We start from the raw sequence: 14607 nt of genomic DNA on the forward strand, positions 1-14607 counted from the left end.
GTGACGAGCTCTATGTATTCAGCTGATCCATCATCGACCCTAGTGTGCAGGGACTGTGGTGAATACGTCCGAGGCCTCTTCAAGGAACTCGTATTATAATCTGATGACAGCTATTTGACAATCATCACGTCAATAGAGGCGGCCTTTCATACTTAATGAGGGAATAGGACGACACATACAGCCAAGAGCGATCATGAGGAGTGCAGATACTGGTAATTATGACCGGGGGATTGACCAACTCAAGTAAGGTTAATAAGGAACACAGCAATGAGCAGAGAACATATCCTCGACGAGCTGGTGAATATTGGGGTCCTCACTCGCAGGAAATATATCTCCACAAATCAAACACTTGCCAAGATAATCGATCATGTGATCGATATTACACATCACATTCGTAGATATCGTATGCTGCCACCCTTCTGCTAGACGAGCTGGTAGAATAGTATCAATTTGCTCGGTAACAGCATAGGACGTAGCAGCGAGGCGTAGTTCCCTCGGAGCGGCAATCGACAGTCCCATAGCTGCCACAAGATGCCTGCATACCTTACGAACTACACTATCTTCAGCTTCACTCTTGAATCGTTCAGCCAGACCAAGGATCATCCTACGGCTACCTTGTATGCCGCCACCAATGGTAACGAAGTTATCACCAATGGTCAACAGATCCCGTCCTTCACAACAAAGCTTATCGGCTTTTTCTAAAAGCAACAGCTCCTTTCGAATGGCTGGTTGGAACCTTCCTATTCGAGTCGTCAACAGTGGGTCGAGACTCCTCACTTCCTCAAGGGACAGGTCGGATACATTCTCATTCAGCAGATCTAGACAAGCCATCCAGAGCCTCGGGCGAGCGAAAAGTTGCGGGGCTCCGGTTATCAAAGGTTCCACTACGTCCCCACAGCATGTGTCGACATCCTTAGAGTCATCGGAAGATCCCCTCCAAGCGGACAACATAGTCATCAAACTATCGAGGAACTGTGCGGCAGTGTTCTCGCTCTTGGACGCAGCCTGAGCCAAGGCTACTAGTGCAGATATCATTGGTGCGTCCATGGACTCCATGGATAAACTACCAACTATTCGAATCAGAGACACTAGAGTATCCTCTGGTACTGAGGCCGATCGAGTGTAGAGGTCAAACATTTCCGATAAGCCGACTTCACCACAGTACGACAACAAACGTATCTTCAAACCAGAAGTGGCATCTAATCCTTGAGAACCTCCTAGGAGGATACGCATACACTTGCGCGGAAGGGCCTTAGTTAGTCTAGTCGCCGCTATTAAGCTAATCTCGTGGCGCGGTGACGATTTGTCTGCTTGTGAACTGTGCAGGATGTACTGAAGAGCACTCCCCTCCTTGATGTAGGACAAGGCATTGATCTCTCGTTGCTTATGCTTTGCACTCGTGAAGGTAATCGATTCGGCTGATTGCATTAGTTGAATTGCCACTCCGATGGTGCATTCATTGTCATACTTCTCCAACTTGTCGACCACAGTAAGAGCATTATCACTGAAGCAGTTTCGTGGCGCAGTGAAGCTTTCTGGTGGTATGATAGGCAGAGTCCCCGGGCATCCAAAGAGTGCACCAACATACAGGACCCTCAGCTCTGGGTCGGCCCTATCATATGGCCCTGAAAGCCTCGTGAAGTGCATCGAGACGACAGATGAGCAGCTATCTTACCCGTGATTCGGTCTGGGGGCAGTCCAGCAAGACCGGCAGCAATCATCCCCAATTCACCAATGAAATGCCAATTGTCGTTGACATCTAGTCCACATAGCACGCGTGCACAGGTATCAACTGGCGATGGTTGAGTATCCTTCAGACGACTGATGAGGCTTTGTAAAACCTCCGGACGGCCAAAATGGAGTATAACAAATAAGGCAAGACCATACCCACATGCAGTGGCAGTACCAGGATCCTTGCAGCCCATAAGCAAACAACTGAGGGAGCATATGAGTTCACAAAGAGCAAAGGTAGTTCACTCACTCAATGACGTGATCAACCCTAGCAGGATGGAATAAACACAAGTAAGGCATCATCCAGAGCCTTGTGGTAGTATCAATGGCCGAGCTTGAATGCTCCAAAGGAGCGAATAGACTCTGAAAGGGAAATGGCTTTCATTCATAATCCCTTTTGGACTACCCTACCTCGGCAGCAGTGATAGCTTCATTATAGGGTAGCGAACCAAGTAACAAGGCCAATGCTATAACAGCAGTCGACCGAACAGATTCGAGGATATCCGACTCGTCCGCGGCGTGGAGGCTGAATAGATGACTTATCGATATAGTCGTGGTCGAGGCGGCGGTCGTCACTACACTCCCTCTATAGCATCCTTGGCCTTCATAGAGAACTGCATAGCTCGACATCTACCCAACGCTGATAAACCCAAGAGAGCATTCACCTGATCGTCATCACTGTCATCATTATCATCATACATGACCACTGAGAAGTGAGTACCGGGTTCGTATCCAAAGCCTCTATGAGGGTATCAAAGATCTCCATGGGCTTAATATTGCCACTCTTTACAAGCCTGTTCATAAACTTCTTCCAGCTAGTCGCCAACATGTACCTATACTGTCCCATTGCAAACACAACCCTCTTCCTCCTCCTCTTTATGCATCATCTACTTCCCTCCAAAGACGCCAGATGGTAGTCCTCTCACTGACCCCAGCAATCGTCTCAATGCAGGTAGTGTAGCGCTTCCTGCTGGCCCCTTTGCTACTGCTAGCTGGGCTAATGGTGATCGTCTCGATGCTGTCTTCATGAATCCATCTGAGTGAAGACGCCGTCGCTAACATCAAGAAAGCGTTGCCGAATGATCACTGAGTCTCCGTCCAAGAGGTGAGGTAGCGTTAGATGATTCAGCCTGCTCAGCTGCTGAGGAGGAGGAGGAGGACGCAACGAAAACACTACGGCCAATATCAGCAATTTCGATATCGCCGAGTGCCGCTAGACACGATCCCATGGCCGCCTGAGATCCACCAAATGCCGCCCTACCGGTGCATTGATACTCCTACCATATCGTCCTGAGTGGCCTTTTCCGCTGCAGTAAAATAATCCTGTATCACGTCAGCTGCCCGGAGGACGATAGTAGGTGGGCTGAATGTCGCCAGAAGAGGCCCTGCTTGTCTAGGCGGGCCATCGATGATGAACTGTCTATCACGACTCCTCAACACCTATGAATAACACCAAATGTGGATTACAAGACCCTAGCATAAGCACGAGCCGGCCTGGTCCCAGCCTATCCAGACAATATCATGTGAGTACTGGCTACTATCCCCACTGTAACAATAGACGAGTCGTAGACACGAACACCACTTATATATGAATTGGCGTACTACGACAAGGCACCTATCGAAGCATGGAGATGCATGCCAGAACTGGACTGCCACCGACAAGCACTATCCAAGACTCCCAGAAAGATAGCTAAGCCGTATTATTAGGGACACTATCCCTGGATATCGACCGCGCAACAAAGCTGGAAATACTATTTTCGTGCTCATTTGCGTATATTCATATGCTGCGGCAACCTGTGAAGTGAGCACCAAGCCGAAAGTTGTCGTCTACCTCAGCATTGACTTCCCGGAAGATCTCGTCGGCAGAATAGGTGTCTCTGATATACGTAGAGAATCCCTACGTAGGGAGTGTTATAGACCTTGCCATCGACATAGAATACTCTGTCGCCATTCAACGACCCGTTGGTCTACGTATTGGAAGAACAGTAACACCTCTGCCCGCTAGCCACAGCGGTGTCTTCTACTCCTGTCGGTTCGAGTGGTCGAGACCAAAGCATTGCTCAGGAAGGCAAGACTGGTAATATTATTAGTATTGGATCTGAGAGCATCGAGTCCTTGCTCTCAGATCCAATCCCCAGATATCATAATCCCAGAAAACCCGAAGTGATGATCCTGAATCAAGCCTTGAAATGTGGAGGTTATCGTTTGGTTGTGCCTCGAGGTCTTCGGATCGTGGGGTTCGCTTATTCGTTGCCCGGGATAGTTAACCATGTCGATGAATAGTCTGCCCTCGATTACATAGATGATACAGAGGAAGGGCAGAGGTCACCATTCCACTGTTCAGATGAGATGAGTTGTCGGTGCTCGTAGATACATCGCTGCCTTTCTGGACGTCATCCCTCAATGAGAGATGCAATTTAAAGCCGTATCGGCTACGCAGCAATATGTCGGCAAATGCCCTACTACTCTACCGACTACTACCGCTACTACTCACCCGCGCTAGAGCCTCCCAGGCATGGCGGTTAAATGTGGGATTTTCATAAACATTCTTCCAAATGAACTCTATGCCGATCCATTGAGGGACGTCCGCAGCTAGCTGAAGGACCTGTTAAAGTCTGCATCACCTACACGAACTAATGATGATGATGCCTATCTCCTGCCCAGTCATCTCGCCACATTCACATAAGTCAAATAGATACTTATTCTTCTTCCGAAAGACCTGCCAAGTCTTAGTAGTATCCATGCACTCCTCAGAACCTGTCCTTGCCAATACACACACAACCAAGGTAGCATCATAAGCTCACAGAGTTGATGTATCATCCACAATCCTCTAGATCGTGCATAGTCGGATCTATCATAAGCTAATAGTTCTTGTACTCGATTAAGATGTATGCTAGCTACCCTCGCTGGATACCTACACCATACTAGTTTGTGCTTAGTAGGAGGAGCTAGCCCTTACTCGGTGGTATAAGCCTCCAAGAGCTGTATGTAGGAGTCTTCCATATGGCACTCAACGAGCCCATCAAGTAGCTTATCAATATAGACGTCCGGTATAACCTGTTATCAAATACCGATTGTCATCACATATCCTTCCTACTCTGAGTAAATGCTTAGCCACTGCAGCAGCTGCTTGAGGCAAGGGAAAGAATGAGGTCATGGTCCGATACACCAGGGGCTGCATGCTAGAGCGTACACGGTGAGTATTCAAACAGTGAGACTTACCTTCACTGCAGCTTGCTTCGAGATCTCCGTATGAGACCCTAGATGAGCCGCCATAGCGAAGGCCAGCATCTCAGTTCCCTTTGATGATAGCTTAGGTATCAATAACGCTATGTGTGGTAGCATACGCAGAGAGAATCCTCGGCCCGATACCAGACATACCACCACATGCTCATCCACTTCAGAAGCATAAGTGGACAGACGATAAAGGAGCTGATAAGAGAATAGGGGATTGATCCAGTATCGGATGACGTAGTACTGTAGCAATAGCCAGCGGAGGCAGGTCCTCATTGGTAATCGAGGCATCGCCATCCATCATCGTCTTAGACCACTCCAACCACATTGCAGCTAATGGTAGAGAGCCTGGTACCTTCACTTGGGTACTCTCTTGTACTGAGGCCACATCTCGATCAAGTGGTGATAGCTTCTTATCGAGACTACACGGATAGTTGAGCATGAAGAAGGAATGATAGTACCTAGACGACAGTCGGGGGTCCGGCAGAGCCATAACGGCCGCTATGAGGAGGTATCGCACGGGTATATCATCCTTGTAGATAACAGGACAACAATCGATTAACATCTAGCATGAAGAGTGGTATACCCGTAGAAGATAGGTCGACTCTAGGGAGTACTTCTACTACCTCAGCCGTGTGGTAGGCAATATGGTCTCCTAGCTCCCAGAGGGATATGGCAATCACCACCTCCACTATAAACGACAAGTACACAGGTACAGCCTGAATGATGCAGCCGATCATGCTATGCCTCCTAAGTGATACAGCCATTCCTACCGGTGGTAGCTGCTGTTGGATGTTGGCGAGTAGATATACAAGCCCTCGTACTCCTTCATGACTACCCCTATAGACCGTTCGTAGAAGCCTTTCTGCAACCAACATCAATGCCGAGGTAACCGGAACACCTCCTGCACTCAAGATGACGCTGATGATATCGGTGAAGGTCTGATTACCACCGGGGAGGGGGACTAAAAGGGGAGAGCTTCCACCATAGAGTCCATCGTTCATATGAAGTGAACGTATGCTACTCACTATGCGGTAGGGCATGATGAGAGGCATATCATCATCACCCTAGATATCCCTTATCACCTTGTAGAGTAGTGGTGATGATATCCTCCAAGACCCATTGAGGTACCTCAGTAGAATGACTTGAATTGAGTAGAGCTTTCGATGTGTCGATAGGTAGGATGGTAAGGCATCGCTTTACAGTTGGCCTCAAGCCTACATCAATATTCAACAAGCCAACACCTGCCAAATACCAATACGTCATGATGCGGTATTGTATCGATCGGGTAGCCCTCCCCCCCAACACTCCCAGTAGAGCGAGGAGTAGCGAGTATCCACTAACGTAGATTGATGCCCAGCACCATCACTCCTACATGTGATAAGCTCAGTAACAACAGCTCTGCAAAGGCTTCGACAGGGATGACGGGCTACAAGGTCGTTAATTTCCGATTCAAAAAGCATTCTTGACTCAGAGTCCGTACTCCGGGCACAGCCGAGGTCATATACCTACGAAAACCGTGAAGACAGTTAATGCGAAATATTTAAGCTGATCATGATAGTCGGAATAAAATTCTGGAACAGTCATTCACAAGTGAAGAGCAATTCCAGAAGCGATCCTCATACTCGGTACTTTCCCACTGACCGGGTGAGTAGCAACAGCAGCAAGGGTACCTTCCCTACTGCTTACATAAACCCTTAGCCACCAAGGGACTTCATCAACCTTCTCCAACTCCTCGGATGCTGCTGCAGACCTCATCCTTACTGTTATCTCCGACTCAGTGAATATCGGGGTACCATCACCGTTATCGTCACCCTTCATCATACTCACTAATGTATCGATAATGGTGCCCCTAACAGCTCTAGGAGGAGGAGGACGAGGGCTCTCAAATGATGATGGCATTCGATCCTTCTGCAGTAACCTCACTTCCTTGACCTACCAAGAGTGTTTCGAAGCACTGTTTATGTTGCGTCAACTAAGATCACGAGATGATGTTTTCCACCACGAAGATCCACAAGTTGCCCTCTTGACAGTGTTGATGATTAGGGTGCTTACCGGTCTCCCGTACCCCTCCTCCTCCACACTCCGGGGAGAGTCCTCCTCAACAGCAGTAGCGGCTGCTATTAACGAGTCTAAAACGGCCTCTCGATGGGATGGATGCTTCCTCGCCAATGCCTGAGAGGACCTCATACACCTTAGGACCAGCGTGGCAAGGTGTTCCTGTAATGACTACCTGAGCTGCTACTACTGCCTCTCTACCCACAGGTACTAATGGTGCTGTGAGCCTAGTATTGATATCATCCAGTTTATGCTGGAACTTACGATCAGCCTTACCATGCTGACTGGCAAGAGGCGGCATATAGAGAAGGAGAAGAAGAAGGCACTATTTTATTGACACCACTTAGTAACTCGGAAACGGTAAGGATAGATGGATAATGTGTGGCGTATGATGATACCTGGTGATAATGATAGTGGAATATACTACCAGTAAGAAGGAGGGATAAGCTGATACCTACACCACATCAGAATCATCACAACATTGTCTCCAACAGGCCTTGTCAATGGGCTCAGAAAGCATCGGAAAATAGCGAGGCGAGCGAGTGGGATATATCTTCTTTGAGAAACTAAACAAGACCATGTGGAGGTGAGTGGTGATGCTCGCCCAGTAAGGGAGAGACAGATGAAGTATCAACACTTGTTGATGAGGTTACATTGGTACCTATTCATTTTATTATTCTTTGAATATTGTTATTGACTTATCGTTATACAACACATTCATGTGCCCTCGTCATCATCATTCATATTACTAGTTACAATCAGTGTCATCACCACGACCTCATGGTATTATCGTCATACATTAGGTCAGATGCCGAAAGGAGCCGATAAAGGAAGGGAGACCGGTCTCTAGACATGGGTGATAGTGTTCAACACAACATAAGATGAGTAGAGGATCTATACCAGAACTTGGGTCTGCGTGCGAAAGTAGCACGCAGACGCACAGATAGTAATGATGATCTGAACGTGATGACCCAGTTGTGTAAGCTCCGACTGGGGACTCTCTTCACAGTGTCCCCAAGGATATTCCGCCCTACACGGCCACTAGTCCGTTTATTATGTGGAAGGGATGTACAAACCCTCAATCTGGGATCTTGAGTTTGAGATAAACCACTGTCATCTTTAATATGGTCCTTGTGGTAAACTTGGACCGAACCATCAGAGAACTTGACCTCAACACACTCCTTTCCCAAATGTCGAGTTACTACCCCAGGAACCCACATTGCATCAAGCTTGTGGGAAACGGGTTGATAGACCAACACTTTTCGACCAATCTCGTAAATAGGACGAATGACTGGACCTACTGTAGCGGATCTGCGCTTCCTCCATTCGTCTCGCCAATTCTTGGTCATCCTCTGCCGGCTCTTCTCTAACTTCTTCACAGCATTAAGAACTACCCCACAGCGAGTTTCATTGGGGTAGGACATATATTCTTTAATCGAATCAATCGTAAGAGCCTGTTGAGGTAGAGACGACATCAACATATTCTCAAATGGTAACACCGCATCGAATCCAAAAACGATGTGGTGAGGAGTAAGTCCAGTGGCCTCGTCGATCGTATTGTTCATGGAAGCCTGAATGAGTCTCAAAAGTTCAGGCCATGAACTAGACTTTCGCCCTTGGAGGCAACGACGTAGACACCTGACTAAGTGCAAATGAGCTACTTCGTAAAAGCCTCCTGAAGAAGGATGGCGAACTGGTAAGGTGAGGTGCGTACAGGCATAGTAAGCACAGAGGGCATCAAAAGCATAGGAAATAAGATTACTTCCTAAATCAGTGATGAGTGTAGCCGGTGCTCTGTAGACCAGAAATACTTCACGTTCTAATACTTTACAAATAGATGAAGTCGAGATATCACTGAGCGGAAATAGAAGACAATAACGACTTAACAAATCCGTAACAGTGAGTATCCAACGAGCACCACTACTACCACCAGTTTGTATAGCGCCCGGCACCAAAGGTCCTACCAGATCGCACCCAATCACCTCAAATGGCGACGAAGGACATTTCAGATGACTCTCATGTCGTAGTTTTTTTAGAGGAGCGGTCACTAGGCAAGCAGCACAAGAGCGAACAACGCCCTTGACGGACTTACGTAGTGCTGGTGCCCAGAAGACTTTCCGAAGATGACGGTAAGTAGCATCAACCCCGACATGACCGCGTACATGATGATAATAGTTAGTAAGATCTTCGAGTAGTGATGATGCCGTTGGGCGTGGTAGAACGATCTTAAGAGACTCATCTTCGTCCCAAGACTCTACCTTGCAAAGGACACCGTTGAGAAGAATACAGTGTCGTATGTAATGATAGAGAGAAGGGGGTAAACTCGCCTTAAAGGAATTAGGGTCCATAGACGACTCTAAGACCTTCTTGGCTTCTCGAGCTTGTGGGTCGCAATCCTGCTGTTTAATCAAGAACCTTCGAACAACCTCCGATAGATCTGTCGGACCACGACCTCGCCAAGCTTGAAATGACTCGTAAAGAGTCAAGAACTTTTGTAACAATGGAATACTTTCAATAGTCGGAATCAACAAAGAGTATGGATAATGGAAGTCAATGACATCAGACGCCATGATGGGAACCTCATATGAAGTGAATTCATCAACTTCACAATCAATGTTGGTGAGAATATTCGATGGCGGGAGATCCTCTGATATACGAGATAGGATATCTACTCTATTAATGTAAAAAGAGTTATGAGAATGATGGGAAAATGTTATACCCACTCCCAATAATCTGAGCTCCTCAACTGCTTCATCAATCGATGATCTTAATCTTGCTATCGATAGCTGCTCTATACCATGGATCTTATGAGATGATGATCGCATACGGCGAATAGAGACCAAACTATCACTGCAAATTTCAATAGATTTGAGAGAGTCCCACCATTCGCTCTGCATCTGATCAATCACTGCGATGAAAGCCATCAATATACCGTAGAGCTCGCGCCGGTTTGCATGCCAAGTACAACCGTAGGGAAAGAGCTTGCTCTCAGCGTAGACAGAGACCCAACCAGTGGGATGGAGTTCAACTGAGCTTGCTAGTTGAGCAGCTGGAACCCATATCTCTATTCCATAACCAGAGTTGGAAGCGTCGACAGCAATTCTCAGATTTTTAGCACCTTTTATAATCGGCACAGCTCCATTGAGTTGCTGCCATATCATTTCAGCTGCTTGTAAATGTTTTCGACAACTCTGCTCAGCTTTGGAGTCGATTTCGTCATCCCAATTGCCGGTACACCGACCAGCAATTTGCCTCGCTACATCGCAATGAGCTCTACACTGTGCTTCCCCAGCTGATCGAGTGATATCGAGATATCGACCTGCAACAGCAAAGATCCCCCTCCTCGTTGTCTGGAGCTCTCCATTCTCAATCGGTAATCTACGAACCGATAATACTCCCTTGGGATCCCATTTCCAGTCGGCGCCCAGCCAACGACAAAATTGATCTTCAGAATGGCCCCACAAACTTCTCTTACTTTCTGGTAGCTCAAATCCAACTTTAGAGAAGAGGGCAATCATATCCCGATTCCACATCGATCGGACTTTGCTGTTAGGCGATATTATAAGGTAATCGTCCATCACTCGTACGACTTCCACCATAGGGAATTTCGCTCTGAGAATAGCAAATAAGATATCGCCAATACTCTCTAGGGCATTCGGCCCTATAGCAAGGCCGAAGGCAAGACGATTCGTGGCCTTGAGGGAGTTGGAGAGGTCACTGCGACCACAATCAATATATAATATTTTATTGACGGCAATTCTATAGAATGCCTTACTCGCATCCATCTGCTCGACGATCGCTTGTGGGTAAAGCTTCGCTCTCAACTCTCTGACTGCTCTCTGCACCGAACGTCGGCGGCTTGAACATCTTGGACTCTTCGAGTTGTAGCCTCTGAAGTCGAGGCATGGACGAACTGGCGTAGTTTTCGAGTCGCTCAAGGAGCAAACTGGAAAACACGTCGCCCACTCTACCTTTGGATCTTGACCTGGACGTAGGCCAGCTTCACACCACCACTGACGATCAAAGTACATCTTCAGTTCTGCGTCCCACTTCTCCTTCTGCACCGGAGAAAGCTTACGGATAAGACTATCAGGACGCCAGCTACCTCTGCTCTGCTGCTGGTCTGGTCGAGTTGAACTGAGAGGCCAGTCAACCAAAAAACGGTATTGCTGATCATCAGTATCCTTAACCACGTAGCCATTAGGATCAACAATCTCACATAATTTTTTCAAGGATAACTGATAAGACTGCGCATCGGGCACTTCAAATACTCCATGATCATAAATTCTCTGCAATGCTGCGTCGAGGAAATTCTCATTCAACGGTAGCCCATCCAAAGCTTTGCTGATTTCGGCCTCAAATGGATCCCTTGAAGTTATTTTCGCGAAATCCTTAAACGGTTTATTAAACTCACCAGCAGCGTCTCCCCGCTCCAGTGGATTCACTCGATACTCATCTTCCTGGAGCGTAGCCTCTACTTGGGCAAGTTCTATCACAGGAGCTGCAGATATTTCGACCGCTGCTATCGTATTTACGGAAGAATCTCCATCACCACTCAAGAACTCCCGAAGTTGGTCACGCAATGAAACAGCAGTATCTTCCTCGTCAGTATATATTAATCTCGCTCCCAAAATTCTCAACGCTGCGCGACCCAGAATTACGGGATGTGACAATTCATTCACCATCAATAACGGTAGCAGTACTTCAGATCGAGACTCTCCAACATAACAGCGGAGAACACATTCTCTTCGCACTATTCGAGCAGTACCATTGGCACAGGTCACAACTATAGGCTTGACGGTCACTATTTTCACATCTTCAGGGCATTTAATCGATAGTCCATCTGCTTCTGAGGCTCGGACCATCGCTACCGCTGCCCCTGTATCCACAAGGGCTTCATAGTACTCACCTGCAATCGAAATTCGAACCGTGTCGGGATTAGATAACAGTGAAAGAGACAATGCATCCCTTTCTATCACTAGTTTCTCAGGAGTTCCCGACATTTTTCGATCAACACAACCAAGGTCCGCAGCACAAAAGGGAGTTACAGAACAGACTGCACCGTCGATTCCTGGCTGGGGTTCAGCACTAGTAACCGGAGTGGACGCCTTATCTTGGCAACCGATTTCCACGAGAAAAGCTGGAGTTGAGTGCTTCGATGATGAACCATTACTCTCCACTGCCTTCCCCATCACTCGTGTAACCTGGCCTGATGGAAGAGGATTCGGGCAGACGTACTGGAGATGCCCACTCTTGCCGCAGCGTTTACATGTTGCAGCTTTGGTGCCTAATCGGCAATCCTTCGTAAGATGCCCCAAGCCACAAATGCCGCAACGACGGTTCATACCAGCTGGCCGTGCCGCTTGACAAAACTTCCACGTATGACCCGGTTGTTGACATCGACTGCAAATACCATTAAATCGCGCTGGATTCGAACTGCTCTTAGAATTTTCTCCTTGTGGAACAGACGATACTCCCTGCTTCGAGATAATTGGGTCCTTTCGCTTCTCCTTCCCAGCCATTCTACGCATTTGTCTGCTCTCGAAATAAATGGCACTACGTCGCAACTCCTCGAAAGATAATGACTCAACGTCGGGCCCCAGACTCTCCAATGAATCTAATATTCGAGTATGCATGCCGGCTCTGGCACGGATACATTTATCTAAATCACTATGGGCCCTCCCAGTCATCGCCACTACTAACACACTTTCCATCTCCACACGAGAGAAGAAACTTTCAACTCGCTCCGCATCCTGCTGCTTCAACGATTCCCATCTCTGTACCATCTCCGAAATCGTCAATGAATTTTTAAACCTCTTATCGAGATATTCCCAAAGATGCTGTACTACGAATTCGGGTGTCTGATGATCTCGCTGTAACCCCGTGCGGATCATCATCTCTAACTCTGATTTTAACGCACCCGCAAAGTTCCTCATAATATAATAAACCTCTGCTTTCCCTCTCAGGCCATAAATTTCAATGGCATTCTGGATACGCTCTCTTATTAATCGATAAGGACAGCTATCAGTTGGGAAACTCCAGGGAGCTGCTTCTACAACGTCCAATTTAAGCCACGATATGGCGACATCAGTATTCTCTTTCTTCGCACGAGTCCCCCCACATAGCTTCTCTCTATTCTCTATGAACCCATCAATCGCCCTCTTCAAATCATCAGAACGGCCTTCATACCAGCTCCTTTCTAAACGATGCATTGCTGCACATTGCTTGGAAAGATATCGAGCTAGATACTCAAACCAGACTTCATCAATGCCCTCAAGGGACGCAGCATCAAGCAGCGATCCATAAACGATCTTAGCGACGTCAATGTCACGATCCGGTCCTCCTTCATGAAATTCCTCTCTCCCGGAAACCCATCGTTGATACTTTCCTCTCAATCTTGAGATCTCTCTCATAAATTCGCTCGAGGTAGTACATTCCAAATTAATGCTTTGGATCTCTGCACTGACGTCAACAGCCGGTAGACGGGTTGGCACCACGCCCGCAACTATATCGGCGAATCCTGCATCGGGTACCATTTGTTAGGAGATTGTGGGAACTCAACAAGATAACTTGAGCCTTGAGCCAAGATGGCTACAGATACCTCTCCTCTAGTGCGCAAAGACTGCTGAAGTACTCAAAGCAACCACCGAGGAAGATTAGCTATGAGACTAAATGCGCACGCCCAAAAGTGCTCGCGTACAGAGCAACACATCTGAGCAACTTATAACAATGCTTTCATCTGAAACAACTAATCTTTCATGGCTTTGGAAATTCACTTTTTTAGGCAGATTCGTTTAATGCCCGTGGTCGTGGCATGAAGAAGCACAGTGGGAGCGAGCACACAGCGCTGCGGAGCGAAGACGGTGTCCGGACTGAGCACTCACAATATCATGTATAAACGGAGTCCGAACGTATTAGCTTCAGCATATGATTCAACTACCTCTTACTCAGATGGGAAATACGCTGGGCAAGACTTTACGAAAGTACAATGTGAGCCAGGGGCCAAGACTTGCAGTAGCTGGGCTACACCTTCGGCTGAGGCACTGTTTCCGGGTTGAGCACCATGTGCGCAACACGTAGCCTGTTTTCCTGAGTATTTCGACAACAATCGCTTGCTTCTGGTCACTGACCAACTCGGTAACTTTTTCTGGAAACCTCAAGAGTTTTGTAGAACGAGTTTTGAGAAATGCCAACTCGAAGAAGGGTTGAAATACAAGGCGTACTGTAAAACGTTACCGGGACGGGGTCTGTTCTTCACCTGAGCATCGGCTATTCAATAAAAAGCTACCGGGCAGGCGTTTCCGTGCTTTCATCTGAAACAACTAATCTTTCATGGCTTTGGAAATTCACTTTTTTAGGCAGATTCGTTTAATGCCCGTGGTCGTGGCATGAAGAAGCACAGTGGGAGCGAGCACACAGCGCTGCGGAGCGAAGACGGTGTCCGGACTGAGCACTCACAATATCATGTATAAACGGAGTCCGAACGTATTAGCTTCAGCATATGATTCAACTACCTCTTACTCAGATGGGAAATACGCTGGGCAAGACTTTACGAAAGTACAATGTGAGCCAGGGGCCAAGACT

The 14607-nt window shown here is 47.4% G+C and overlaps 1 protein-coding gene across 1 annotated transcript; it reads right to left on the reverse strand.

The window, feature by feature from the left end:
- Positions 1 to 249: 249 nt before the first annotated feature.
- Positions 250 to 7324, reverse strand: Pmar_PMAR029301 (hypothetical protein; the record flags this gene model as incomplete). Its single annotated transcript, XM_002782394.1, has 16 exons — positions 250 to 1625; positions 1676 to 1935; positions 1982 to 2094; positions 2143 to 2257; positions 2311 to 2396; positions 2453 to 2564; positions 4691 to 4788; positions 4954 to 5163; positions 5210 to 5530; positions 5592 to 5684; positions 5739 to 5929; positions 6051 to 6182; positions 6341 to 6473; positions 6905 to 6940; positions 7021 to 7140; positions 7199 to 7324. The coding sequence occupies 16 exons, from the start codon at positions 7322 to 7324 to the stop codon at positions 250 to 252; spliced, it is 3522 nt and encodes a 1173-aa protein (XP_002782440.1).
- Positions 7325 to 14607: the final 7283 nt, after the last annotated feature.

This window comes from Perkinsus marinus, assembly GCF_000006405.1.
Source record: "Perkinsus marinus ATCC 50983 genomic scaffold scf_1104296939758, whole genome shotgun sequence".
NCBI lineage: Eukaryota > Perkinsozoa > Perkinsida > Perkinsidae > Perkinsus > Perkinsus marinus.